This window comes from Suillus subaureus (genome assembly GCF_016647635.1).
Source record: "Suillus subaureus strain MN1 chromosome Unknown BJ212scaffold_4, whole genome shotgun sequence".
In the NCBI taxonomy this organism is placed as follows: Eukaryota; Fungi; Basidiomycota; class Agaricomycetes; order Boletales; family Suillaceae; genus Suillus; species Suillus subaureus.
In genome coordinates, this window is record NW_024538560.1 from 395478 (window position 1) to 423105 (window position 27628).

The 27628-nt window shown below is 44.9% G+C and overlaps 3 protein-coding genes across 3 annotated transcripts; all 3 read left to right on the forward strand.

The window, feature by feature from the left end:
* Positions 1 to 31: 31 nt before the first annotated feature.
* BJ212DRAFT_683675 (Oligosaccharyltransferase subunit Ribophorin II-domain-containing protein) lies at positions 32 to 1508 on the forward strand. Its single transcript, XM_041343805.1, has 4 exons — positions 32 to 330; positions 380 to 581; positions 635 to 916; positions 970 to 1508. The coding sequence occupies exons 1-4, from the start codon at positions 212 to 214 to the stop codon at positions 1186 to 1188; spliced, it is 822 nt and encodes a 273-aa protein (XP_041197542.1). The 5' UTR covers positions 32 to 211; the 3' UTR covers positions 1189 to 1508.
* Positions 1509 to 5909: 4401 nt separating this feature from the next.
* Positions 5910 to 11694, forward strand: BJ212DRAFT_1296105 (uncharacterized protein; the record flags this gene model as incomplete). Its single annotated transcript, XM_041332397.1, is given in 18 exon segments — positions 5910 to 6240; positions 6346 to 6389; positions 6445 to 6490; positions 6713 to 6735; positions 6784 to 7128; positions 7336 to 7676; positions 7713 to 7993; positions 8075 to 8328; positions 8348 to 8415; positions 8520 to 8644; positions 8695 to 8882; positions 9082 to 9259; positions 9302 to 9496; positions 9645 to 9742; positions 9776 to 10412; positions 10473 to 10823; positions 10883 to 11139; positions 11170 to 11694. The coding sequence occupies 18 exon segments, from the start codon at positions 5910 to 5912 to the stop codon at positions 11692 to 11694; spliced, it is 4287 nt and encodes a 1428-aa protein (XP_041197543.1).
* Positions 11695 to 13176: 1482 nt separating this feature from the next.
* BJ212DRAFT_1296106 (uncharacterized protein) lies at positions 13177 to 15046 on the forward strand (the record flags this gene model as incomplete). Its single annotated transcript, XM_041332398.1, has 9 exons — positions 13177 to 13180; positions 13213 to 13541; positions 13591 to 13647; positions 13692 to 13981; positions 14168 to 14339; positions 14368 to 14388; positions 14419 to 14460; positions 14490 to 14940; positions 15000 to 15046. 9 exons carry the CDS (start codon positions 13177 to 13179, stop codon positions 15044 to 15046), a joined length of 1413 nt encoding a protein of 470 aa, XP_041197544.1.
* Between the last annotated feature and the right edge of the window lie 12582 nt (positions 15047 to 27628).

The following is a 27628-nucleotide window of genomic DNA, read 5'->3' on the forward strand; positions in this document are numbered from 1 at the left end:
CTCACGACTCCTCCAAATTAATTTGGAGAATAAGTTGTTTTTGTTGTGGAACTTAAAATGATACCGAGGGCTGGGTGATTCGCTTGAAATCAGCGAACCGGCTGAGTTGTTGTAGCCGCTGTAACGGTTAACCTCTTAGCTGAGCTTGAAGACGGTCAGTCGACACGCTAAGACACGTCACCCAAACTGGGATTACATCTTAACCAAAACCATGATATGGCAATTCTCTTGGCTGCTTCTTGCAGCAACTGCCCAAGCTGCCTCTCTGTCCCTTCAGTCTCCTCGTTTCACAATTAGCGCATCAGATGCGACCCAGCTGCGCTCGGACACGTATGCACTAACCACATTCCTGCCATAATATAACTCATATTCCATACAGCCTGTCCCTGACCAAAAAACCAGAGCCTTTGACTCTTGGCGCAACTGACACCCTTAAGCTTACGTTCCAAATAACGGAGAGTGACGAGGGCAAAGGTGTTCAACCTCACCAAACCTTCCTCCGATTCTATGACAAAGAGTCAGGCGAGGAAGGCATTCAGCCTGTTCGCGTGACCCCAGGAGGAAAGGCTAAATTCGAGCTGGTGCGTTACACTTTTGCTATTGCAAACAGCGTTAGACTTAATTGCTATGTTAGAACATGATGCGCCCACCTGCGTCCATTCCGCCGACTACGCACAACCCCCTCGAGGTCTCGCTTATCCTGGGCTCCTTCGTGCACGCACCTGCACAATACGACCTTTTTGATCTCTACATACCTGCCTCCCAAACTCCCGCTGAACACCCGGATGAAGCTTCATTCCACGTCCTCCCCACCATCAAGCATACCTTCCGCCCAGAACAAAAATCACCTCCTCAGTCTATCTCTGCCGTATTTGCAGCGGCTGTACTGTCGCCTTGGCTCGTGCTGATCGGACTGGTGCGTTTCTTCCCTATTAAACTAATCCTTAGCTGACGAACTTTGTTGTAAAGTGGAGTAAAATTGGCGTCAGGGTCCCGAACCTCTTTTCAATTAGCATCGTGCCCTTCACTGCTCTCCTCGGCGCTTTTGAAGTGCTACTTGTCTGGTACTGGGTAGATCTCAAGCTTGGTCAGGTCCTTCTGTACGGAGGCATCCTTACCATTCCCACTGTGTTCGCTGGTAAGCAAGCTCTGTATGCGACTGGAGAATGGAGAGCCGGTCGGAAGTAAAGACTGCATACTCATGACTTTGTACCGTCTCAATCACAATACCCCTGATACTATTGTGGCTTTCCCCTATGGACAGACAACACCCTCAGCATTATGAGAACATGTAGGCGACTACAGTTTGCCTTTTCATCAAGGGAGACTATCGCTCTGTGCCCTTGCCTTAAATAGAATTTGGTATCAATATGTTTGACGCCTGCCGGCGTTAGACACCGTTGCTGATTAGATTGCAGACATACACGCAAACACGCACTTAGGTTCACATTCCCAGTTTCGTAGGTTGGTAGGTAGGATTGTCCTGCAGCTGATGCAAGATAGGAGTGACTAGGGAAACCTCAATGGTGGCATCTTTGGTCGCGGTCATCCACCGTGACTTACAGGTAAGGGTTGGCCTTAAACTTGCTCTGAATTTTCTGACGTTCGACGACGCATGACCTTGGCTATAGCCGATGTTTGGCAACTTCCGGTATGCAGTTGGCGCAGGACCCCGCAAGACTGGATATTCCCACGTACTCTGAGGTCACCTCAGATCGGTGACTAGTTTATTGTATATCTTACCGTTTAATCTTGCTCATGGTGTTTAGCAACAAGAATTTGAACTCGGGTGCTTCCTTCGTGAGACATACCCCAATTTTGATTCGCCATCTTTCATCCAGCACTGATGTGGTAAATACCGGTCAGCTGGCAGTCGGCATAGATGCTGGTAGAGGAGAGGAGATGTCAGACTCGACTTCGCGTGTGCCCTGCTTCAGGATTTACACTCATCCACAGTCGGAGATAACTTTGGCGAATGGACGAACGGTCCTCCCTCCTCTTACTAGAGAATACCAATTTGTTTCAAACAAGTTGACCTGCTATCAGAGCTGCTCTTTCGTTCTCTGACTGGTCTGCTGTAGTGCATTCACCAGAGTTTTGGCAAGCTGCGTCTCTCACCTGCTGGATAGATTGCGAGACGTGAGTATCATCATTTCTTCCCAGGTTACTTTTGAAACCAGCGACAGTCATCAAGCTCTCACACTGGCCCGCGCTGTTCTCGACCTGCGGCAGACGGATCCCTCCGTATAAAAGAAATCATATCCTGCACAGCTCACAGTACACTTCACAACCACGAGACATTTTGTATTTGTTGATTCCACGAACTTAGCATGCGCCACCCTGATACACCGGCCTAAATCGCACTGCGTGCTTCTGAGATTTGGCTATCTGTCCGCAGTAGCGTTCACTTCCACTTCTATTTCGCGCTCAGTACGTGTTCCGATAGAGTTTCGTCGCTGACATACCGGCGAACTGCAGGTCGTTCGTGTGCAACAGACCTGATACAACTCCCTGCCGTTACTAGAGCAATCTCCGCTGTCCGCTATATATCTTTGCGCGCACGCATTTTCTGCCCCACACGTTTGCCAAACGCATGAGGTGTCAGTGGTCTCGAGGCCGGGCATGGCTCGTGCACAAAGAGGACCACCAGCCGTAAATGCCAGGAGAATGATTATCGAGAGATTCATCTATGTTCAAGACAAGTGCGTGTTTTTTGTTTGGTTGGTTGTTCGTCAGTTGTATGCTTACGGTGCTTTATGGCTGGTGGTGGTTAAGGCATTAATCCGTAAGTTTGAAAACAGCAACCATACCTAGGCAGACCAAGATTCTTGTCATACAAATCACTCCACATTGTGAGAATGCGGAATCTCTTGATCACGAAATACTTACATACTCTAGTCATGCCGACCTTTGAATTCAATGCAACGGCCGCTACATCGCACGTAGTAATTGGATATATCTATATCTACCCCTCTCCCTCCGACTTCTCATCTTTCAGTCCAATAGTAAACTGTGTTCCTGCACGCCCGTGCCTTTCTTCGTCTCCCCTGCCACCTAGAGCTGCGCGGAGTTACGGACGTGGCTCGGCATCATCAGGATTGAAAGTGGTTTTCAACTAGTCTTCTTGCTACTAAGTATTCTTCATTGATCAGAAGTTCAGTATCGCATAATATGATATGGCGCCGAGATACAGTTGTTGTGTGGAGTGGTGATTGTGGAAGGGGCGTGGCATATATATGTTCTGTATGATTCAATTGATTGTCAAGGTCGTGAGTCGGGGGTTGCTAACTTGAACACATTTTCTAAAAAGGAAGTCAAAGGCTTTAGGATTCAATATATACAAACAACCACACTTTTATGTCAATTTGAAACTTTGCCACCTGCTGGGGCCTGCCAAGTCCATGTTCGAAGATGTCAGCTGGTGACACGTGCAGGTTTGGCACGCGGAAGTTCTTATCTTCGTGGTTGTTTCCTATTATACATATGGTGAGCTGAGGATCACTTGATGCCAGTGCTCATCCATGATGCAAAGCTGTCGTTGGTAGGATCCAATATGGGCTGCTAGCCTTCATGTAGGTGACCATTGTGTGACGATATTGGACAACTTCCCACAGTGTTTAGAATCTTAGACATTGTTTTGGACCTTATATGTCAGAAATTCGGCTCAGTACTTCAATGACAACCTCTAGAAATATGTTCTCAGTTTCTGGTACCTTGTCATCAATCGGACTTTGCATGGTCGAGTCAGTTCCTTCGAACAACTTCAAACCCAACAGAGTCCTATATATAAGGAACGACTGTCTTTCTCTTTTGGTCTGACTAGTACAGGAGACTTACAAAGTCCAGACAACATTCATCAGTAAACCACAATTTTCTCACAGACTTACACAGCTGCAACAGCTCACACAGCACACACAGTCCTCTCACAGACAACAGCACCAGATGGCCACAGATACTCACATAATCACCAGTGCATACAGCAATTTGTAGTGTAAATTTGTGTTCTTGGTAGGCAACAAGTTAACATTAGTATACAAATGATATCGTGTAAGGCTCTCAGCAGCTCTTTCTTAGTTCAAAACTGATGTAATGGATGGGCACATGGTTTGAGAACAAGGTGAACATGGACACGAAATGCATGGGATGTGCTCTGGATATGCTTGAAGTGAAAGTCACCTGTTCCAATGTGAGACAAAAACAAGTATATTACTTGTACATAGTAGTAACGCAGACTACACATTCAGATGGGTATAAAAAAATCCAAGTCACAATACAACGTGCCTGTTAGCATTAGTTGAGTTGGATAGTGATGCGGTGCATGCAATATATATTTGGCTCTAGTAGTAGAAAGACGTCATTTTTAGTCAAGGAAATTCGCATGGAACATACCATCAGGGTGGCAGGTTGGTACTATGAGATTGTTATTCTTACAGGTGATCTGCATGCGACCAAGCTCATCATCAGTAGCATCCAGTTTCTTCCCCAAGGTGGTGGCTCTGATTCTGAACAAACTAGCCATGACCTCGTGTTCTCACACCACACAATCTGTGAGAAGCTTCTCTGCTCTAAAAACTTCACACTTTGCCCTCACCAGATCTACCATGAGATATGCTTTGAGGTCTTCAGGATCATCAACAGTCTGCAACACCTCTGCATCAGCATAATGTGGTGAAAAGAAAATCTCCAACATACCAATGTATTCAAAGCTTCAATAACATTGTGCAGCTCAGCGTGAGAATCCTGACCTATATGTTTTGACTCTGTCCAGTGTGAAAAAGTAATTGGTACTAGGTGGTTAGCAACTAGCACTACTTATCCTAAGAGGCATGAGTTAATTGATCAGCCCGAGAGGACTGCTATTGAAGCACTTCCTTCAATTATGTGTGAGGGAAGTAAGTGAGTGAAGGAGTTATAACCTATGTCAGCCTAAGAAACTTGAGTGTGGACCGTATGTATACCTTTGAATTTCTATGCCAAAGAATCGACCGTGAGTGTGGGCAAAAATTGACTGATGTTAGTATCACAAGAGTGGGATGAACCATTGGAAGATATGAGCAAGCATATTGGATGTCAGATGCCAGTGCGGCAGATGTAATGCGCACAAAATCGACTGTGCTCTATGGAGTGGCTGGTTGCAAGGGATATAGCATGAATGAAGAACTGCACTAAACTACTGGTTGTGGGTCAGGTACTCTTGCAAGAGCTTAAGGGTAAGATCCTAGTGGTATGGAACTTCAGAGCAGTCAAAATGCACAGGATTGCCAAGAAAGAGCAAAATAGATGGATTGCACAAGGTCTACAAAAATAATGTGGGAATGACTCTCCTATAGAGCTGAGTCCAGGGGGAAGGGAACTACTCAATTGTATGTACTGCGGTCGTTTATATTGTAGTGCATAAATGTCTGGAATGTGTAGGTGAGAATTGTAGTGTAGTTAGTGAGCATGCGATGAGTCTATAGGTAATAAGACATCATGCACTGCAGATCATGAGTAGTTGTGTAATAAGACCTGCAGCTTGTTTAGCAATGACATTTGGGAAAATTAATGCACCAGTGGAGATAGGTGGACATGGATAGGACATGGGAGGGCAGATTCCTAGGACCGGACCAGAGTAAGAGCAGATGGGTCGATATATATGGATTTAATGATCCATGCTTTATCTCCTTTCCTGAAGGTGAGAAGAACCATGCTATTGATCATATGTGCCTAGCACTGGTATGATCATCACACTGGGAGTGATTGGGGGGTAGAGAACAGGAGTCATGCCAGTGTGCATTGAAATCTTGAAGTCTGGGCATGGTAGTACTAGAGTATATGTATATCAAAGTTAGTCATCAACTTACTTACTATGATTCAGAGTTCAATCAGTGAATGCCAGCAGTGATTGCTTCTGCAACTTCATCATCAAGATGTTTCAGTGTCCTTTGTGCTGCAAAAATGGGTTCAGTACTCATGAAGCTGTCACACGCCACATGAGCCAGCCTAGATCCGGGTGCAGTACCTGGATTGAAGATGTCATCTGCCTGAAAACAATTATTCAGCCCTCAGAAGATGATCCCATCAATGTCAACCAGGAGTCCTTTGTTCATGATGACTACTACTCAGCTTCTTATGATGACACTAACATTCAGGCTGCTGGGGGACTATTTGAAGAAGAACATGTCCCAGCCTCCCATAACAAATTTCTCAATCTCTTCCTGGGCTCAGCAGAAGTGTATGGAGGAGGATATATGTTTCTTGGTTTGTTTGATGTGGATGAAAATAGTGCACATCGTGTGCATAATCCCTACTACCTGTTTAGTGGACAGAAAGAGTGAGAGGTCACATCTTGGCTGCTGCGTTCAGGCCTGAGCATGGGTAAAATTGACTCATTTTTATCGCTAGAGATGGTTAGTAGTGCTCTGGCTCATCTCCCTCTGTGATAGTCTGACTTGATATGCTTAGATCAAGGCCCTCTCCTTGTCATTCCACTCTGCTAAGGAGTTACAAGGTCAGGCAGAGCAGCTGCCAAGTGGACCATGATGGTTGTCTAGGGTGATTGAAATGGCACATCCCACGAAATCTCCTGTGGTTCTGTACTGGCAGGATCCTCTAGAATGCATCACTAGCATTATGAACAATCCTTCCTTTTGCAATCAATTCAATTTCATGCCTCAAAAGGTGTACTCTACCACAGAGTGAATCTGTTGCATCTACTCAGAATGGATGACAGGTGATGATGCATGGAATATGCAGGTATGTTGAATAATTTGTTTTGACTTCCACTCACTCATCTCATTGCAGTCAGTGCTGCCTGATGGTGCTACTCTCCTCGGAATTATGTTGTCCTCTGATAAGACCACCATTTCAGCTCTGACTGGTGATAGAGTTGTGCACCCTCTCATAATCAGTCTAGTGAAAATATCTATGAACACTTGTACCAAAATCTCATCTGACTCCTTTCTCCTTACTGCTCTACTGCTGGTGCCTAAATTCATTCACAAGAAGAAATGCATGTGGGGTGTATTGGAGGACCGCCTCATACACCAGTGCTTAGACATCATTCTTGAACTACTTAAGAGAGCCACTTGTGTTGGAGTCATGATGTTGGATCCCATGGGTAATAGCCAGCACTGCTATACAGGACTTGTGAGTTATATTGCTGACACCCCAGAAGCAATGATGTTATGTGCTGTTGGGGGTAAGACATTGCCATTGACCATGGCAATGTTTAAGCAGTTTGGGGACGCTTTTCGACATGAACCCTGAATGAAGTCTACCACTCTCATACAACTTGAAGTTGTCTATACATGGGCTGACCCCCTTGATCTTGAAGCATTTTTCTGTGAAGCACAGAAATTTCGATTGAATGGAGTTGCTAAGCCATTTTGGTGCAATTGGATTCTGGCCAAACCATCCCATTTCTTCACTCCTGAACTCCTGCACCACATACACTGGGAGTTTTGGGATCACAATGCAAAATGGCTCATTAATGCTCTTGGGGAATCTGAGATTGATTTTTGCTTTTCCATCCTATCTCACATTACTGGGTTGCAACATTTCCATGGAGGTATTTTGAAGTTAAAACAAGTCACTGGCCAGTGTCAACACAACATCCAATGCTATATCATTGCAGTCTGTGCTAATGCTGCACCTCAAGGCATCCTTACTGCCATACATACTTTCATGGACTTCTAGTATCTTGTGCAAGCTAGCTGAATTGACGATGATAGCCTTGAGTGTATTTCTGCTGCACTAAATGAATTTCATGCCCACAAAGACACCATCATCACTGCCAGTCTTTGTCATGGGGAGGGTAAAAAGGTCATCACCAACTGGCATATCCCCAAACTCGAGTTCATGCAGAGCATTGTCCTGAGCATCCACAATACTGGTGTCCCCATGCAATGGACTGCGGACACAACAGAACATGCTCATATCACTGTTGTTAAAGTTCCAGCTCAGTCGAGCAACAATAATAATTATGAGCTGCAAATCTGCTGTCATCTTGATTGTGAGGAGAAGTGCCATTGCTTTGACCTTGCCACAAATCTACTTGATCACAATAAGCTATGATCAACAACTGTGGTTGAAGTTGATGAGGGATATGAGGGCGACGAGGGTGATGAGGGTGATGCCAATGAAGATATACCAGTGGACCTCTTATCCACTGTTGCTTTCCCTGGTCACTCATGGCCAATCATGAATTGTTTCATGGTTGCAAACAGTTTATGCCACAAGGATGTTGGCACTGTCCCTCAACCATTACACATGTTCACTGTTGGATGGACAGCATTCCATCTTGCTTACAGTCCATCAATCAGAAGTATCACTGTTGATGAGGCAGCTGTAAAATTTGGTCTTCCAGACTTATGACCTGCCATCGCTGATTTTCTCTACCACCATGGTATTCATGGGCAACATCATGTCCATCCAGTAGGTGGGGGGTGAAGAGCTGGACCTGACATACAACTTCCATTCAACAACTTGCAAGTGTGGTTCAAACTGTGCTTGCAAGACACAGACTTTCATGATTACAGCGTTATACAACCTGCACAAACCCTCAATTGCACACCCCCTTGTGATGCATGGCCCTGGGGCTGCTTTGATACTGTTCTCATTAATACCTGTGCTGGTTTCTCATGGCCTGCCAGTGGGTTTCAAGGTACGCTCACACATAATCCATGAGTGTTTTTTCGACTTTTTTCCCCTTAGGTCATAGCATGGTTCAAATCAGGCTCATTATGAGGCTTCTCACAGGGAATGCATTGCAAGACTGCTTCCTCACATACATTCATTGCTTTGATTCTGTCACACTGTTGGGATCTGATGATCGTGACCTGACTACACAGCTACATGTCTTCAAGAGGGCTAAGAGGTCAAATGGAACTTGCTGTGGCAATGTAATCTTACTGTCCCAGGTCAAGTCTCCCATAAACCTCATACCTCAGTTTGGTAGCATTGCAGATAACCATCTCACTACTTCTAACTGCATGGAACACTGCTCGGAGTTTTGGCTAAACAAATACTGGAACAAACAATTATTTTTCTCCTTATCTACATAATAATTTATCAAATTGGGACAAGTTTTCATAAAATTAGTCTTTGTTAGTTACATCCTTCATCATGGCCATAGTAGCTCAAACTGTCATGCCCACGATAAAACTGGGATCGTTTCCTGTCATGCCCCATTCACATAACATTACAACTATGAACAAGCTCACCAGCAAAGAGCTTGATCATCTGGTCACTCATGAAGATCCAAAAGGAATCAGGCTGGGTCATTATCTACCACTGATCTTCAAATCACTTGCTTAGCTAGACAATGTTCCCCTTGCAAGTGAGCTGAAGATTAAGTTAGGAAAGCTGCAGTGTAGCAAAGCAGCAAAGGTTTGCTTTCAAAACTTCAAAGACAATGACATGGTGCCCTTGTATGATATCAATTTGAAATGCTGGAATTGGGACTTCCCTTCATCAGGGATCACTCCAGTAGTGCATATGCAGATTTTCACAGATAGTAAGATACTGATCAAATCATGTTGGTAGGGAGCCCAGGAGACAAATGGGTTTTCCTTTGGTCTTTATCTCAATGTCATCTGAGGCCTTATTGATCACAAATCCCAACCTCAAACAACTTACTCAAGCATTGTGCATTTGGTACTCAGAATTTGCAACCCATGCAGTTCCAACTCAAGATATTCAACAGAAGCCTGACTTAGTTCTATCCAACCATGTCGTCCAGCTGGGCTGGAACAATTTCATGGTATGCGCTGAACTCACATTTAGCACTTACCAGCCTGCTGCACATGTTGGCAGTTCCATGGACACCAAAGCTTACCTGTTGTTTCATGGACAGCCATGGTGCCCTTTTGTACTGCTATTGTCCTTTTGTAATCAATACCATGACCTTCGCATCCATCTGTACAACCATTCTGGGGGGCTGGTGTCCCCTGTGTTCAACATCAACAACAATCCAGATATATATTTGCAAATACTCACTGGGATTGTGTTTGGAGGTCCCCAGTGTCTTGGTTATGATTGTACCATTGTATTTTATGTCACCCCTTCCAAATCTACCAGCACTTCCCATTGCACTGCCACGTCACACCAGGCCATCATGCATGACATTTCCAAAGACATCAGCTCACTTGCACCTGGTATCACCAAAGAAAGTCACCCATCCAGTAGCTCAAATGATTCTGTTGCTGCCAGTGGAGGCAGCAATTTTTCCAAAGAAGTGACACATTATGATCCTCCCACTGACATGTCACATGAGGGCACTCTGGTGGAATTTTTTGAAGATGGCCCATTTTCTCTTTATGCCCCATTTGCCTCTACTACAGGGGTACTTCAGCCAGAAATTGTTCCAGAGCCAAATGAGAACATCCCAACAGCACTCTTCCCCCCTCCCCCCTCCAACAAGGACCCCATCAGTAAAATTCACGTCAAAGAGAAGTTCTACAATATACTCTGCACCTTGTTCTACAGTTGAGGTCTTATGGGCAGGGGAACTGTTTGTTATTTGGTCAAGTTGGGGGGTGAGGAATTCATTATCAAAGACCATTGGGTGCAAGGACAGGATGACATGGACATCCTGAATGAGGTGGGAATGCTGAAGTGGATGCAAGGTGTCCCTGGCATCCCTCACCTTGAAGACTATTGGATTGTTGAGAGGGAGAAGGGAGTTCCAGATACAACAGGTGACTTTCGCTTCAAGCATATCCAGAGCATATCCCACGCATTTCATGCACATGTTCACCTTGTTCTCAAACCATGTGCCCATCCATTACATCAGTTCCAAACTAAGAAAGAGCAGCTGACAGCCTTATGTGATATCATTTGCAGTAAGTATTCCTTGAATGCTCAAGCCAATCCCTTACTGATTGTTCTCCCCCCAACACAGTCATACCTGCAGCATCTGATTGTGGTGTTGTGCATTGTGATTGCAGCCTTCACAATGCAATGATTGAAGATCTCCCTGGAGGCATACAGGGTTGTTTGATCAATTGGGAGTTTGCAATCAATGTCTCTAATACTCACTGCGACAATAATACCCATAGCATCCTCACCAGGGGTGGTACGGGCACAGTTCCATTCATGTCTTGCAAACTCCTTAGTCAATTGGTCCAAGCTGATCTTGCCCATTTGACTCAGCCCATTGTCAGTCTGACCTTCTCCAATCTGCCACAGTCTCATAAGACATCATCTACCAGTGCTCCTCCCCAACCACTTGCAACAATAGTGCAAAACTATTCCGATGATCTTGAATCCATTCTATGGATATTCCTCTGGGTTCTCCTCAATTATTTGGGCCCTCTCAGGATGGAGTGGAATCAAGCTGGGTTGATGACGGAAGGCTGGAATGACCCAAACACCACACTGTGTGTTGGGTCCAAATATGTCCTTTACCACTCAGGGAAGGCAGCATTCCTTCATCAAATTGACCCCTACTTCATGGACCTTACCCAGCTCACAGATGATTGGTTGGAACTGATGAGGCACAATGATGAGCATCTGGTAGCCTTCAATGCAGTGCTGGAGCTCCTGGACTCTTTTCTGTCTAATTACAAGACAGAGGAGTTCTCTCCAGAGCGGTATTTCTTGTCACAAGAGTTGAAGATTCCTCTGGGGGAAAATACTGTGAGGTGCAAGAGAGTTATCCCAGAGTCCAAGGGGACTTATTTTACACAGAAGCAGGCAAAGGCTGTTGTTTAATACAATTCCCTCAAACTACTATCGCAATTCTAATCTCACATTACTCTAGCATGACTTTCTTTGAATGTAGAATAGTGTACTAGTAAATGTACTTCTAGTACTACGAACTTTTCTATGACTCATTTTCGCATCTTCAAGTTGTCCCAATGTGTTCACTGAGTTCAACTCTTTTTTTCTTCTATCACATGACATGAGCAGTATACACTCACAGATTCTCACATTCAACTGACATTCATGATTGCATGCTACTAGTACTACTAGTTTGCATCAGGTTTACTCTGTTCTTTGGCAAAGGACAGATCTACAGCAAAGGAGATGTCGGATGGGATCAGATGGCATGACTGCTATTACATGTGCACCTGGAGGTGTGTTACTCAATTTGTCTACCTTGCACTGATTTATTACTTTTATATTGACTCAGAAGGGCAACTGTATGGTATTGGATGGCAGCACCTGCTGTGATATTACACTGGATACTTCAAAGTCCGCTGTGATGATCATACTGGTGCTAGACATGTATGATCAATAGCATGGTTCTTCTCACCTTCAGGAAAGGAGATAAAGCATGGATCATTAAATCCATATATATCGACCCATCTGCTCTTACTCTGGTCCGGTCCTAGGAATCTGCCCTCCCATGTCCTATCCATGTCCACCTATCTCCACTGGTGCATTAATTTTCCCAAATGTCATTGCTAAACAAGCTGCAGGTCTTATTACACAACTACTCATGATCTGCAGTGCATGATGTCTTATTACCTATAGACTCATCGCATGCTCACTAACTACACTACAATTCTCACCTACACATTCCAGACATTTATGCACTACAATATAAACGACCGCAGTACATACAATTGAGTAGTTCCCTTCCCCCTGGACTCAGCTCTATAGGAGAGTCATTCCCACATTATTTTTGTAGACCTTGTGCAATCCATCTATTTTGCTCTTTCTTGGCAATCCTGTGCATTTTGACTGCTCTGAAGTTCCATACCACTAGGATCTTACCCTTAAGCTCTTGCAAGAGTACCTGACCCACAACCAGTAGTTTAGTGCAGTTCTTCATTCATGCTATATCCCTTGCAACCAGCCACTCCATAGAGCACAGTCGATTTTGTGCGCATTACATCTGCCGCACTGGCATCTGACATCCAATATGCTTGCTCATATCTTCCAATGGTTCATCCCACTCTTGTGATACTAACATCAGTCAATTTTTGCCCACACTCACGGTCGATTCTTTGGCATAGAAATTCAAAGGTATACATACGGTCCACACTCAAGTTTCTTAGGCTGACATAGGTTATAACTCCTTCACTCACTTACTTCCCTCACACATAATTGAAGGAAGTGCTTCAATAGCAGTCCTCTCGGGCTGATCAATTAACTCATGCCTCTTAGGATAAGTAGTGCTAGTTGCTAACCACCTAGTACCAATTTCTTCTTCACACCACCATAGAATCTGGACACGAAGACTCAAATATGAGTAAGTTCGGATGGTAAATTCATGTGTTCTAGCTTTTGTCTTATTCCCTGCAATGATGCCCAGCCCTAGGAAGTCCAAGACTAGTAAGAGAAAGGCTCAAGATCCTGACACTGGCCTTCCAACTGGACGATCCAAGAAAACTCCATGGGGTGCTTTGGATGAACTTGGTGGCACTCAACATTCTGAATGTTTGAATGCAGGGATGGGCAGACAAAACTCACAGCTAGAAAAACTTGATGCAGTCCTTGAACGACCATCGCATAAACAGTCCTCAAAAGGCTCAACAACCTTTGTTGCTGATGTTTCAAAGAACCCACAAGCTCCTGATTCTCGCAAAGGTAAAGGCCACAAGTCTAGAAAGGTAAGTCATCACAATCAGACACTAATTGATGCTTAATTCCAGTTCTTAGGTCACTGCTCCCCCACCATATGCTCCAGCAGATGTGAATCTTGTTGATGCATCTCAAGTAAGTCGTGTCCACCTTTATATTCATTTATTTTATCTACTAAGGCATCCAACACACAACAGGATGTGCCCCAAATGACAATTGTACCACCTGGTACTGAGCCTAACTTGCAGGCCCTGAATAACCCCTACATGGCTGCCATGATTGGTACTGCAGCTGCATGCCCCCCCACTAACAGCTCAGTGCCATCGCTTATCCCACACACACCCTTAGAGCTGAACTCGCAGGTCCTGAATAACCCCTACATGGCTGCCATGATTGGTACTGCAGCTGCATGCCCCCCTACTAACAGCTCAGTGCCGTCACTTATCCCGAGTGCACCCTTAGAGCCAAGGTTTTTGGATGCTATCAAGTATTATTATTAGCCTGCCACTTCCCCTCAAATGCCAGAGCATGTTATAGACCTGGCACTGCAGATTCAACCATCATCACTTGGTGTAGGTGGGCGCTTGGAGCCAAGTGTTCTGAATGTCACCCAGTGCGATATTCAACCTATGTTTCAATGCACTGCACTCCCAAGGCTCCCAGAGGGTCCTACAGGCCCAGCACTACAGCCTCAGAACCAACCTCCTCCAATAAGTGACAGATCAGATCTTGACAGAAGTGATGAGAATGATGAGAGTTTAACAGATGAAGATACCAAAGAAGGGGTCAAAGATGCTGGTGAAGATGATATTGTCAGATGGGGAGTGGTTTGTGGACACCACACAACATATTCAGGTTACGCTCTTCACATTTTATGTATGTCACTGATTCTTATTATATGTATAGGATTTTTGCAGGAACAACCACCTCAGCCACTTCAAAATCCATGTACTTTGACACCCAACTTTGACTTTCAGTACTCACACAACAAAGATGAAAATGGTGCAGTGGCTAGTCTCGCCTTGGTGCAGTTGCAGCCACATGTTCAGAACTCATGTAAAGATGATGCAGCTGCTAATCTCGTGTTAACACAACTGAAGGTAGATGATGTACTCAAGAAACACCAGAAAAAGAATGGCTGGCATCATCTCCCCAACCCTGAGGCTCTTGAAGTACTACACTGGCAAACTGAAACTGATGTTCAACAAGAAGCTCCAACATCACAATCCAAAGCAAAACTCACTCAACTTGGGTGGTATGGAACTGGCTGGAAAGGCTTCCTGGAGGATGCAAAGGCAGAATGTCATGCAGTCCATGCATTGGAAAACCCATTTCCATCTCTGACCCATGACTTAACATGTTCAATAATGGAAGTCCTCTTATCAGTCAAGCTTGCATGGGAGCAAGCTGGGAAGCAGGTAGAAACTGGTAAGTCTTCAGCCCATATTGTCAATATGATATATCATTTTACACTCATTAAAACCCAGCCATGATATATCCCTGGTGTTGGCTTACCACAGGCATCCACAGATGATATATCACCACACCCTAATATACACTGCCACATTTTGGGCATTTTTGAAACTCAGCTCTTTGTCATTCCAGGCAGCATATTATGACCGCAATTTTGGCTTCCAAAAGCGGAAATTCATAAAACATATACAGTGGCTCAAAAAACTGTCTGCATGTTTTGACATTTTTCACTATCTATGATATTGTGTGAGAATGAACAAATGCCTCAAGGACATGCTTATACCACATTGTAGTATGGCTTCAGGGCTTTCATTTGAGCCCTACACTGTGGGAATCGGTGGAGATATGGTGGAGACATAAGGCTTATAAAATGATGACTCATGTGGACAGTTTTTTGAGTGTATATTAAAACTATATAAATCATTATTTATGACACCACAAAAATCATGCCACTATTATATAAATTATGAAGTGGTGTCATTATGTTATTTTATGACTATATCTAACTATATAAACCAGAATATCTCATGTATCATAGTCATAATCACCATGAAAGCCATCTCCTCTGCTCAAAGAGATAATATCCTCTCTCTGTCTTATGCTGGCCTCTCTGCTTGCCAAATTTCCTCTAGAACTGGAGTATGCAAGTCCACTGTGGCCAAGTTTATCAAAGAAAGCCACCCAGACAAGGAAAACTCTTGTGGAGGACGTCCATCCAAGCTCACCTCTACTGACAAAAGGGCTATTATCCAACATATCACTACAGGAAAGGCTGATAATGCTGTCCAAGCCACCCATTATATCAATTCCACCATCACTACCCCTGTCTCTTCACAAACTGTGAGGAATGTTCTCAAGGCAGCTCATCTCAAGGCAGTAACAAAGAAGAAAAAGCCTCTTCTCTCCATCAAATATAGGCAGAGAAGACTAGCCTTTGTCTTAGCTCATCAACACTGGACTGTAGAGGACTGGAAGCATGTTATATGGTCAGATGAGACCAAAATCAATAGGATTGGGTCAGATGGGAAGGTATATGTATGGAAAAAGAAGGGAGATGGCCTAACAGACAGAGAGGTTAATGGGACTGTGAAGTTTGGAGGAGGTTCTTTAATGGTATGGGGCTGTATGGGATGGAATGGTGTGGGAATGCTTGCTGAGGTTGAGGGGAAGATGAATGCTGAGCAGTATGGGACATTTTAAATGACCACTTGCTGCCTAGCTTGGCAGAATCAGGGATTGATGAAGAAGATATCATTTTCCAACAGGATAATGATCCCAAGCACACATCCAGAAGAGCTAAGGAATGGTTTGAAGAACATAACATCAATGTTCTTGACTGGCCAGCACAGTCTCCTGATGTCAATGTCATTGAACATCTCTGGGGAACACTCAAGAAAAAGCTTCAAGCCTATGAAAACCCCCCTAAAGGAGTATGGGAGCTTTGTGTCATATTGTTAAGAACCATGCTCAAAGGAGAGAGAGACTGACTCAGAGGGGCTTGGCCTCAGCTCATACGCTGTGCCCCTTACCCGAGTATGTGCCCTTCATTTCAGAGGAAGTCCGATGATGGTCCGATGAAGTCCGGAGGACTTCTGGAGGCTGGCTACTCTGGTGGAGAGTGTGGGAGGACTTCTGGAGGAGCACAGGAAATGTCCGGAGGAGTGTGGGATAGTTCCGGAGGGATGCAGGAAATGCTCAGGAGAGTTCCCGCTGCAAGGTAATACTTCTACAGGAAAACAGGATGGAAGGATAGGAGGTCCAGAGGTCCGGAAGGAATAGGGGCTACATCAGATGAAGTCCAATGCAGAAGCAAGCAGAGGTAGACTACCCTAAGGTAGAGTTGGAGGGATGGGAAGTGGACCTAAGTCTGGAAAGAGGGTAAGTGCTGGAAAGGCAAGACTCCAGCCTAGGGAAGCAATCCCTAGACTTGGGACAGAGACATAGGGGACAAATCCGAAGGTCCGGAATTCTGGCCTAGGGAATCCTTCCCTAGGCCTTACGGAAAAGGACAAGACTTAGACGGACTGAAGTCCAGGAGATGATTGGGCAGATCTAAGGTGATGAACAGGATCTAAGATGATATTCAGACTGAGGACTCTACTGTAGTTGTACAGGGGTTATATACTAGAGGCTATCCGAGAGGATCAGTAAGCAAAGGAGTAAGGCTATGTATGAGCATGTGGAAACACATTGGTAAGTAAGACGGAACATAAGTAAATGAACTTGGAGATGAAACTAGTACAAGGATCAATCAGCAAGACAGAAACAGAGATAACCAAGAACTGGAAAGGGGGAGATGCCTAAATGGGGATAGGTGCAGGATCTTGGATGGAGGGTGGGAATAGGTCCAGAGATAGTACAGTTAATATCCGGAGGTCCGGAGATCTGGGGATCTGGAAGGCAGGGCAGAAACAGGACTGAGATATGTGAGGTGGTGGATGTAGTCTGGAATCTGAGAGGAGGTAAAGTCCGGATGTCTTGCTGGACAGAATGTGCGTAGGGTGGACAGGATAGGAGATCCAGGAATGAGTTGGATATGGGGTCCGGAAATAGGTCCGGAAAGCGTGGGAATATGATGGGACCTATGTCTGGCATACAGGATATGACACATATCCACATATCCGGATCTCAGATCTGACCCTTATCTCATCTCAGATCCACATATCTCTGATCCTATCCACATCTTATCTCCCTCCAACATCTTGTCATCCAATCTGTTCCACTCATCCGGTCCAGTCCACAACTCATCCAAATCCACAACCAGCACTCGTCTCCTTTTCAGTAACCCCCTAACTCCAGTATTTCGGTTATCTGTATATCTGTCCTGCTCCCTTATCCGCTACCTATGTTTCATTTCCATTTCATGATTTGTAATCCATTTCTACTTACCAATAGACTATCCACATGCTTTGTACATAGCCTCGGACTCTGCTGATTGATCATTCCATTAGATACCTATAGTATATAACCTCCTGTAACTTTCTGTAGTACCTCAGTTCAAATATCATCTTAGTTCTACTCATTCCTGTCCTCCAGACTTGAGTACCTCTACTCTCATCACCCTCTGAGACTTAGGATTGATTCCTATAGTCTATCTGTATCTGCCTCTGTCCCCGACAGTCCATTACCATTAGTTTCTAGTCTGGATTCGTCTGGATTAGCCTTACAATACTTATCCCTCATCCGGAAGTCATCTGGATCTGTTACACTACTCATCCAACCTTCCAGATGTGCTAGTCTTGCCTTCCTGAAATAAGGGGTGATACTTGGGTAAGGGGCACAGCGCACGAGCTGAGGCTGAAGCCCTTCAGATCCAGTTACCCTTTGAGTATGACCTTAACACTTTGGGAGAGAGTAGCAGTGGAATGGGGGAAGATCACAGTTGAGGATTACCAGAAATTAATTGAGAGTATGCCTAGAAGGATAGAGGCAGTAATTAAAGCCAAGGGAGGTCATACAAAATACTAGAATACCTGGTTATTATTGTAAAATACTTGAGTCAAAAAACTGTCCGCATGAGTCACCATTTTGTGAGCCTTGTATCTCCACCATATCTCCACCGATTCCCACAGTGTAGGGCTCAAATGAAAGCCCTGAAGCCATACTACAATGTGGTATAAGCATGTCCTTGAGGCATTTGTTCATTCTCACACAATATCATAGATAGTGAAAAATGTCAAAACATGTGGACAGTTTTTTGAGCCACTGTATATGTTTTATGAATTTCCACTTTTGGAAGCCAAAATTGCGGTCATAATATGCTGCCTGGAATGACAAAGAGCTGAGTTTCAAAAATGCCCAAAATGTGGCAGTGTATATTAGGGTGTGGTGATATATCATCTGTGGATGCCTGTGGTAAGCCAACACCAGGGATATATCATGGTTGGGTGCTGATTGAAGCAACTGATATATCATACCCACAGGATATTGTGAAGGCTGGTAAGTATTTCTCCATCATCACAAGCCTGCTCACACCATATAATCACAGCTCTATGATGATCTTGCAACTTGGTGGTCCAAATTGAAGAAGGTTGTGATTTCCCTTGCCCCGAGCATATTGGGTCTTGTTCCCCCTGCTGAGGTACCTGCCCTGGAACAGCCAGCGTGGGTCTTACATGAAGCATCAAGGCAGCACAAAGATTCTCTGTTCCTATGAGGTGGATTCAATGCCAATGTTTTTATTTTTATTTCCTTGTTTCACCCCTCACTGTGCTGATGTACAATTTGAACAGGGAAAGGCCAATAACTTCGCAAGTCCTGCGCTTCGAGAAGCTGTTGTGTTATTTTATTATACTGGACCTTACAGAATTGCTCAGCAAAGGCCAGAAATATTTCGCACACAGCTGCCTTTGTTGTGCTTAGCTCTCATTACCACTGCAGTATTATTTACTCAAGTTAAATATCAAGGTTACTGACTCATTATTTACAGTATGACTGTGGTCTCCTTGGCTTTGAAAAGAACAGTACTGGCAAGGTCTTTCCCAAGTTCACTGTGAAGGAGTACAAAACAGAATATGAGGAGATGCTGGAGATGATGGGTGTTGTTTTGGTTTTTTTTTTTTTTGGATCAGTGTTTATTGTCCATTGGGGCATAGCCCTATGGTAGACAAAACATGCGAGTATTTACTGTAGCATACTATATGTTTGTGTGTCTGGTGGTGTACAATCATTGGTCCAGGTGAAACATGAGGACAGTTAAGGCTAGCTAAAGGCGATAGTGAGGGTGTGAGCTTGTTCATTCTTCTTCGTCATCTTCATCTGCAGGTGGTGTGACGTCACCAAAGGTCTGTTCCATTCTGTGCATACTCACTATGAAACACAGTAGAGGTTTGATACACTTTGAATTGTTCAGCAGGTTCTTGAGGTGATTGGTTTGCGGGCTGAGTTCGAGTTGGAGTGTGTGGCGTTGTGTTGTGTACTTTTGGCAGGTGATTATGAAGTGGTGGACTGTTTCCTCATGCTCACCGCATTGCTGACAGATGGGGCTGGGTACTTTTGTGATATGGTGTAAGTGCTTGTTTAGCAGAGCATGTCCTGAATGAAGTTGGAAAAGGAGTGAAGAGTGTCAGCATGGGAGTTTTTCTATCAGTTTTGAGAAGTGTTTCGAAGGAGCCATTGCATTGATTTCATGAAGGCGTTTGTATTGTGGTGAGTTTTTCATGATATTTGACAATTCTTCTTTGATTATTCATCTGAACTGCTGCTTTAGCGCCAACTTGCTGATGGGGAGGATGATTGCTGTGTTTGTTCTTGTGGTGAGGAGGGATTTGGGGAGTTCATTAGGTGCACTACTGTTTCCTCTGGCTGCCATCTTTGCTTGCTCATCAGCTGCTTCATTGCCTGGTATTCCGTGGTGGCCTGGGGTCCATTGTACAGTCAACTTGCATTCGTTGTGCATGGGTATGAGCTTGCACAGGTCATCGTGGAATTTATCCATAAGGTAGTGACCAGGTTTGGAGATGAAGGCCTTGGTTGCCCAAATGGCAGCTTGGTTGTCAATGCCAAGGGCCATTGACCCTTCTCCCCCTTCTTCTTTCAACAGCTCTATTGCCAAGATCATCCCTACTAACTCTCCCTTGTAGACCGTATGCTCCTGGTCTCCTCCTAAGTAGAACTTCATCATTCCTACTACTTTGCCATTCCTTATCAGTACTGCCACTCCTCCTACTCCTCCGTCTATCACTGAGCCATCAGAATATGCTTGGAGGTCTTCATCTGCATCTTCATTGTCATTGACGGCTGTGGCTGTGTCTACTGCTATCTCTGTTGTGACATCTGGGGTCCACTTGGGGTAGTGTCATATTGGCTTGATTATTTCTACCATATGCGGGTTGAGTCGGAATTTGTTGAGTAGGTGGTGTATTGGTGATGGATGTCTCTTGCAGCTTCCAAAGTCTCTTCTGGTACAGGTGTTGTATGCTATGTGGATGCCCTTGTAAAGGGGGTGTGACTTATGCATTGTGATCATGCATAAAGTGGCTCTGTGGCATACTTTGCATAATAGCTGTTGAAAAGGGAGTATATCAGCATGTGTGTCTAAGAGATCAGTAGCAGAGGTTCTCATCCCCCCCATTATCATAGTGGTTGCCATCTGCTGAACTCTGGCCATCTTCAATGCAAAGCCTCTCACTCCTCGGCTGGTGTTCTTCTTTCCCCTTCCTTTTGCAATGAGTCCGGAGCACCAGATGTCTGCCACATAGAGCATCTTGGGGATGACTACTCCTTCATACAGTTTCTTGAGTAGTCGGCCGTGGACACCTTTCATAGCTCGAGTCATGCATTGGCATGCCATTGTGTACTGAGTTCCTTTTGCTAAGGCATAGGTTGCATGTTCTTTAAAGGTTAGTTCATCATCAACTATGACTCCAAGAAATTTGTGTGATCTTGATGGTTGGATGATGTGGTTGTGGATGGAGATAGGTGGGCAGGGAACTGGGGTGGTCTTTCCATGGTGGTTGGGGTCTGCTATTCGCCATCTTGATAGGCATAATAGAGCCGTTTTATCTAGTTCAAAGTCAGCATTGTGTTCTCTACTCCAATCTAAAGTGCCTCCTGGTTTTTCCATCATTCTTTTGAGTTTGCAGTTTGCTTCTTCATAGGTTTTTCCTCATGCTGCTATTGCAATGTCATCTATGAATCCTAGACTAAGTTCTCCCCGACGAGGGTTGGGGTCAGCTATTTGAAGGATGGGTGAGTTATAAAATAAGAATCCTATTACTGATAGAGGGCATCCTTGGTCAACTCCATTTGAGACATTGAATGGGTCAGAGCGGTGGTTGTTGAAGTGTAGGGTGGTTGATCTGTTGCTTAGTCGTTTTCAGTACCAGTCAATGTACTCCAGTGGGATGCTGGCATGTCGCATGTTGTGAAGCATTCGGTTGACCACCACACTTGGGAATGCTGCCTTGACGTCAAGGAATAATATTGATACAAAGGGTTCTGCCGAGGCCCAGGCATCCATTGTGAATTTTGTGAGTAGGTGCAGTGAGTCAGTTGTTGATTTTCCTGGTTGTCCTCCAAAATGGGTTGGGGGGAGAAGGTTATGATGCTCTGCAATATAGATCAAGTCGTCAGTGACACATGATGAAAGTATCTTACCCATGGTGTCGAGTAGTGTGATGGGATGGTATGCTTTCGGCAGACTGTAGTCTAGTCTGCCGGGTTTTCAAAGTACCACTGTTGAGGAAAGTTTCCAGTCTTCCAGATAGTGTCCAAGTTCAAATGTCACACAGAATATGGGGCCCATTTATGGTACAAGTAGGTCAGCACAGTTCTTATAGACACAGTTACATATGCCATTTGGACCTGGAGCCTTATAAGGGAAGAGTTTAGCTATAGTGCGAAAAATTTGGTCATTAGTAATGGGTGCAAACTCACAGATGGGTGGGTTATAAGCAAAGTTGGGCTCAACATGCTCATTGTCTGGGGGTTGTCTGAAAAAGACGTCATATAGGAGTTTGCTCTTCCTGGCGTTGTCTTGCGTGGTGCTGATTCCTCCTGGGTTGTTTGGGTCTTTCAGTGTCTTGATCCACATGTGAATTTGGTCCAATGGGCTGCTGGCTGTGTATCAGTGAAGGTCCCAGATGTTTGTTGGTGTGATGGCTTCGAGCCACTCTTCCCAATGATCCTTCTTTGCTTCCTTAATGTTTTCAGAGAAGCGATTGTGAGCTAGGCAAAATTCTTCATGGATGGGGTCTTGACATTGGGCTAGTTGGTTTCTGGCCTTCTTGCCAAGCTTGTGTACTTGCTTTCATTCAGTGCTTAGGTTGTTTGACCACCACCTTTTCTCATAAGGTGATGGTTTGGTCTTGGGGACATGCTCTTCTATGGTTCTAGTTATTGATTGGGTCAGGTGTTTGAAGAGGGCTTGGAATTCATCTATGGATTGAATGTTAGCAGGTGGGGGTCGCATTTCAAGTTCGGATGAAAGGGCTTCTCTGAATGTGTCCCATTCTACATCTCTGTAGTTTGGGCGCTGTTCAAGGTTGATGCATTCTGGCTGGAGATCTAGGGTGCTAATTATTGGAAAATGGTCAGTTTTTACAGGACATAGTTGGTATTCCATGGTGCATTTAGTAAACATATGTTCAATTTCAACAGAGCAAAATACATTATCTGGATGTGTGTGGTTTTTCGTGTTTGAGGCTTCAAGGGTGGTGATACCATGGGGTAGTGCTTGAGTGAGTGAATATTCAGCTAAGAGATTAATTAGTATGTCCACAGCATCTAAGTTCGCTGCGGTGAATAAGTGAGAGTTGCTTGTCAGTTCCCACATGGGGTGATGATGGTTAAAATCCCCCATCCAGATCATGTGGGTATGGTCTGCTCTGTTATCGCCTTGAGCATTGAGTCAAGGGGGGGGATGGTAAGCAAAACTCTTGGCTATTAAGTGTTGTTCAAGAAATTGAAGGGTTTGCAAATGGTTGCAGGCATTGTAGATATTGTATATGCACACCTTTCCAAAGTTTCCATTTAGTTCGATTGCGGTGATGTTGGGAGAGTCAAGTGGTACAATATGCCAGTTGTCTTTGGATAGTTTTTTGTTGACGAGTAGGATGGATTGTGATCATTCTGGGTTCGAGTGGTGATTGGTGGGGTATATGACATCCCAGTATCATCTAAGCTTGGAAGCATTAGCAAGACCTACTGGGTTGAGGAATGGCTCCTGGATGCATGTGAGATCGTAGGTATTGGGATTGAGGTTTTGGAGCATGTGCTCCCAGGCAGTAGAGGATTTGCATAGGTTTTGTTGCCAGATTTTGAAGTTGGTGTTAGGATGTTGTTCGTCATGGTTGTCCTGCATTAGTCAAAGTTGGAGAGAGAGGGACTTTCAGTGTTGGTATCTGGGGTTGATGGCAGGAACCAGAGAGGTGTGGTGGTGGATCCAGGAGACGAGTGGTTTGAGGGAGGGAGGTGTTCATTTGGTTTGCTCTGGCTTTGCAGTTGGGAGGTTAACCAGTTGTTCATTAGACGTGCCCAGGATCCCATTCTGACTGGGATTCAATTGGGGTTTTCATGAGGTTGGCGGCATTGGGTTTGTTTTCCCCATTGTTGGGCTGGTCGCTGTGGCTGTTGCTGTTGTTGGGGTTGTGGATGTGGTATCTTGGTCAGTAGTCAGCCATAGTTGCCATGGGTGTTGAGGTCTGTAACTGGTTGAGTCCACATCAGCTGTCTTGGGGGTTCGTTCTGTTGTTCATAGTTGTTGCTGCTGTCTAGGTTTTCCCAGGTGAGAGGGTCATCAGTTGGGAAATATCGGTATTTGGTGTCTTCAGAGTGACTCTTAAAGTTTTCCCATTTGTTGATGAAGGTGGGACATTCTTGACTCCATGAGGCATGGCCTTGACAATCACAGTTAGCGCATTGATAGTAGTTAGGATTGTCTACTTTGCATGCTGTCATGCGATGCTTTGCCCCACACGTCCCACACATGTCATGTTCCTGGGTGCATTCTGCTGCGATGTGGGATACGTCATAAGATTGACATTTGAGGCAACATGTTGGCTCCAGGAGTAGTTTTTGGCTATAGACTTTCTTGCCTTCAATTGAGGTACCGAAACAAAGGATTTGATTGGCGCTTTCTTTGGTTCTGAGGGTGATGATGACATGTGCTGTTCATTGGTCTGCTTTGCGGCGAGTGATCGGTTTGATCCATCTTGCTTTGGTGATTGATCCCTGCTTGAGTCCTCCCTTTGCTTCAATTTCTGTGTTGGAGTGTATCAAGCTAGGGTTATAGGATATTGGTACATTTTCAACCAATATGTTGAAGGATTGGTCTTTGACGGTAGTGTTGGGACTGAAGTTGATCGCGAATTTTCCTTTGTGGGCAGGGGTATTGAGCCATAGGGCGGATTCTGCTGAGTCGAGTTCATATAGGATCCCTCCATGTGGGAGCCATTGTGCTGATTGGAAGGTTGGTCCTTGGGGAATGGTGACTCCATCTTTCTCTACTAGTTCTAATGTTAGTTTGGCTTTTGCGACAAGCTCAGCTTCAGTAAGTCCTCTTAGCATGTCTATCTCACTGAATGAACATCTGTTGATGAGGATTTGCCTTGCTTGTGCTTCACTACAGGCTAAGATTTTGGTTAGTGGGGGCGGGGCATTAGTTCTGACTGCATGTGCATAAGTTCATGTCCCTTCAGGACTTGTAACTTTTGGGTGGTCTAATGATGCAGTGGTAGCATTCATCACTGCTTTTTCAATGCTTTCAGTTGAGTTGGAAATATTGCCACATAGCTCTGTTGCTGCATTTTCCAGTGCTGCTTTGTGGGCATCAGTGATTTCTGCTATTCTCACAGCTTTTTCTTCTAGTTGTGCTATGGGGCCTTGTATGAGGGATGTGATTTTTTCAATGAGGTTCACTGCATCAAGGTTTTGTTCAGCTTCAATAAGCAGGATTGCAATGGCTTGAAGGATGTCAACATGTGTTGTACCTAAGGCCACTGTGACACTGAATTCTAGCAGGGCATGGGCCATTTGTTTAATGACATTGCAGGCAACAGGTAGATTGAGGCCATGCATCAAGAGTAGTTTTCTGGCTGTCATTTGGTCTTTGATTTCGGATCTGATATCTGAACCAGCAAGGTGGTCTTCTATTTCTCTGCTTATTGATAAAAGCAGTTTATTGGCAGTAGTTTTTCAGCCTCTAGTGGTCACTGTCACTGATGCAGTCTGGTTAGTATGGTTGATTGGTGTTAGCGCCATGTTTTTGTATTTTTATCATTTTGTTGGTTTTGTTGTTGGTTTTCTTTTTATGTATTTAGAAGCTAGTAGTAAAAAGAGATGAAAGCGAAAGAGAATGAGGCGAGGGGGACGTCAAAGACGTCTTTGTCGCCGTCTGGCGCAGAGGCTTGGTTGAGTTTTTCCGGGGTCCTTGAGGGGTGCCACTTGGTACTGGTCCAAGGAGCGTTTGTCGTTTTGGATGATGCGTATCATGGCCCGAAGCTGGTAAAGCAGCTCCAGGAGTGGGCCGCATATGGCTGGTGAGTATTTTTATATTCATTTTCTATGACACTGATCGTATCCATCCAACGGCAGGTTGGAAGGCCTGAAGGTTGACTCTCGTGGCGGCTTGGAGATGAAGCGCACTCACTTGAAGGTGGTACTTGACTAGTTTTGTCGTGTTTTTCTCGTCGTCGCTCGGATACTATTACTACTGCATGTTGGCCAGCTGGGCCGTGTTCGTTTACGTTTTTGTCCGCACAATATGATCAGATTTATTTGGAACTCCCTGTGACAGTGTGAGTGTGTACTGCTGCTACTCTATGGGACTGGGAAGCACTGGGGGAAGGTAATTTACAAACATTCAGCAACTGCCAGTGTCCGAGTTGTGGACATGCAGGACATTCTGTGATGTCTGTGAGCAATTGTACAGTACTGTCCAAATCGCTTTTGGAAACCCGCTGTCTGTCACAAGGGGACCAGGTTGTAGGCCTAGCACGCTGTGTGGGCTTGTACAGCTCTGTACAGAGCGTGTGAGTTTACTGATGTTCACAATGAAAAGACCTCGAGACTCTGCAGTGCATCATGATTCATGTAACGTTGGGAATCACGGCGCTGGCTGTGGGTTGCGCCACTGAATTTTGAGTGACGTCGCGGCGCTGCCGCGCTAAGGCTAAGTCGCTGTTGAAAAAAAATTAAATGGCGCGAATATGACATGATAGTATTGGGTTACTGGAGTCATGGCCGGCGGACGTTCGCAGCGAGCGCGTTGCAGGCCCGCATCCCAACCTGCCCAGGGAGTTGAATGTTAGATAGATCCCTCAAATCTACATTGTTATAAAGTTTTAATAAAGGAAAGCTAACAACATATCGAAAGACATGGCGAAGAAAAGATCGAACCGACGAAGCTGAAGGTAATAGAAGAGTGAGGGAAGGGAAGCATGTGAGTAGCGGGAATACACAGGTTGTATCTCGTGACGATAGCATCCTTAGTCGCCACTTGTTAAGACTTTTCTGTCTTGCACTTGACGGTCGAGAAATCAAACTCGTTCTGCATATATTAATGCTGTACGGACCTAATGATCATTTCAGGAAGGGACTCGGACTGCCTGCACTGCTCATCGCAAGTCCAATACTAGAATGAGTCACCCATCCAATATATCTTGTTGTTTGGGGGTGAAGAAAATCTTGTGCGCAATGTGATCTTGAATTCGCCAGGGTATTCCAGAAAACGGAAATGAATGCTACCTGTGGAAAGACACTATAGCCAAATCTCAGAAGCACGCAGCAGTGCGGTGTAGGCCGGTGTGACAGGGTAACGCATGCATCGAAGTTGAAGGAATCAACAAGCACAAGACGTCTCGTAAATTCGGATGTGTACTGTGGCAGAATATGATTTCCGATATATGAAGGGATTCCTTCGCCGGAGGTCGAGAATAGCGCGGGCTAGTGTGAGAGCTTGATCATGATAACTGGCCGCTTGAAAGCGGTGGGATTTGGGGAATCGAAGTGAACCACGAAACAGCATTGTTTCAGGGTAGGAATTCGAACACGTGCGTCCAGGTTGCTCACCAGCCTGAGGTCCTTTAGGCTGCATGGTCGTGAAGGGAATGAGTGTGGCATAACAGAAAGCGGCAGGAAAAGATAACTCAGGACGAACTATGCTCATATAGCCTTTGTCTCAGGCTTATCTGAACCAAGTCTG

What these genes read in the sequence shown, in the direction of transcription:
- BJ212DRAFT_683675 (XM_041343805.1), top strand. Translation starts at nt 212, where the DNA reads ATGATATGGCAATTCTCTTGGCTGCTTCTTGCAGCAACTGCCCAAGCT. An exon ending in ACCCAGCTGCGCTCGGACAC is followed by an intron (nt 331 to 379) that starts GTATGCACTAAC and finishes TATTCCATACAG; the next exon opens with CCTGTCCCTGACCAAAAAAC. An exon ending in GAAAGGCTAAATTCGAGCTG is followed by an intron (nt 582 to 634) that starts GTGCGTTACACT and finishes TTGCTATGTTAG; the next exon opens with AACATGATGCGCCCACCTGC.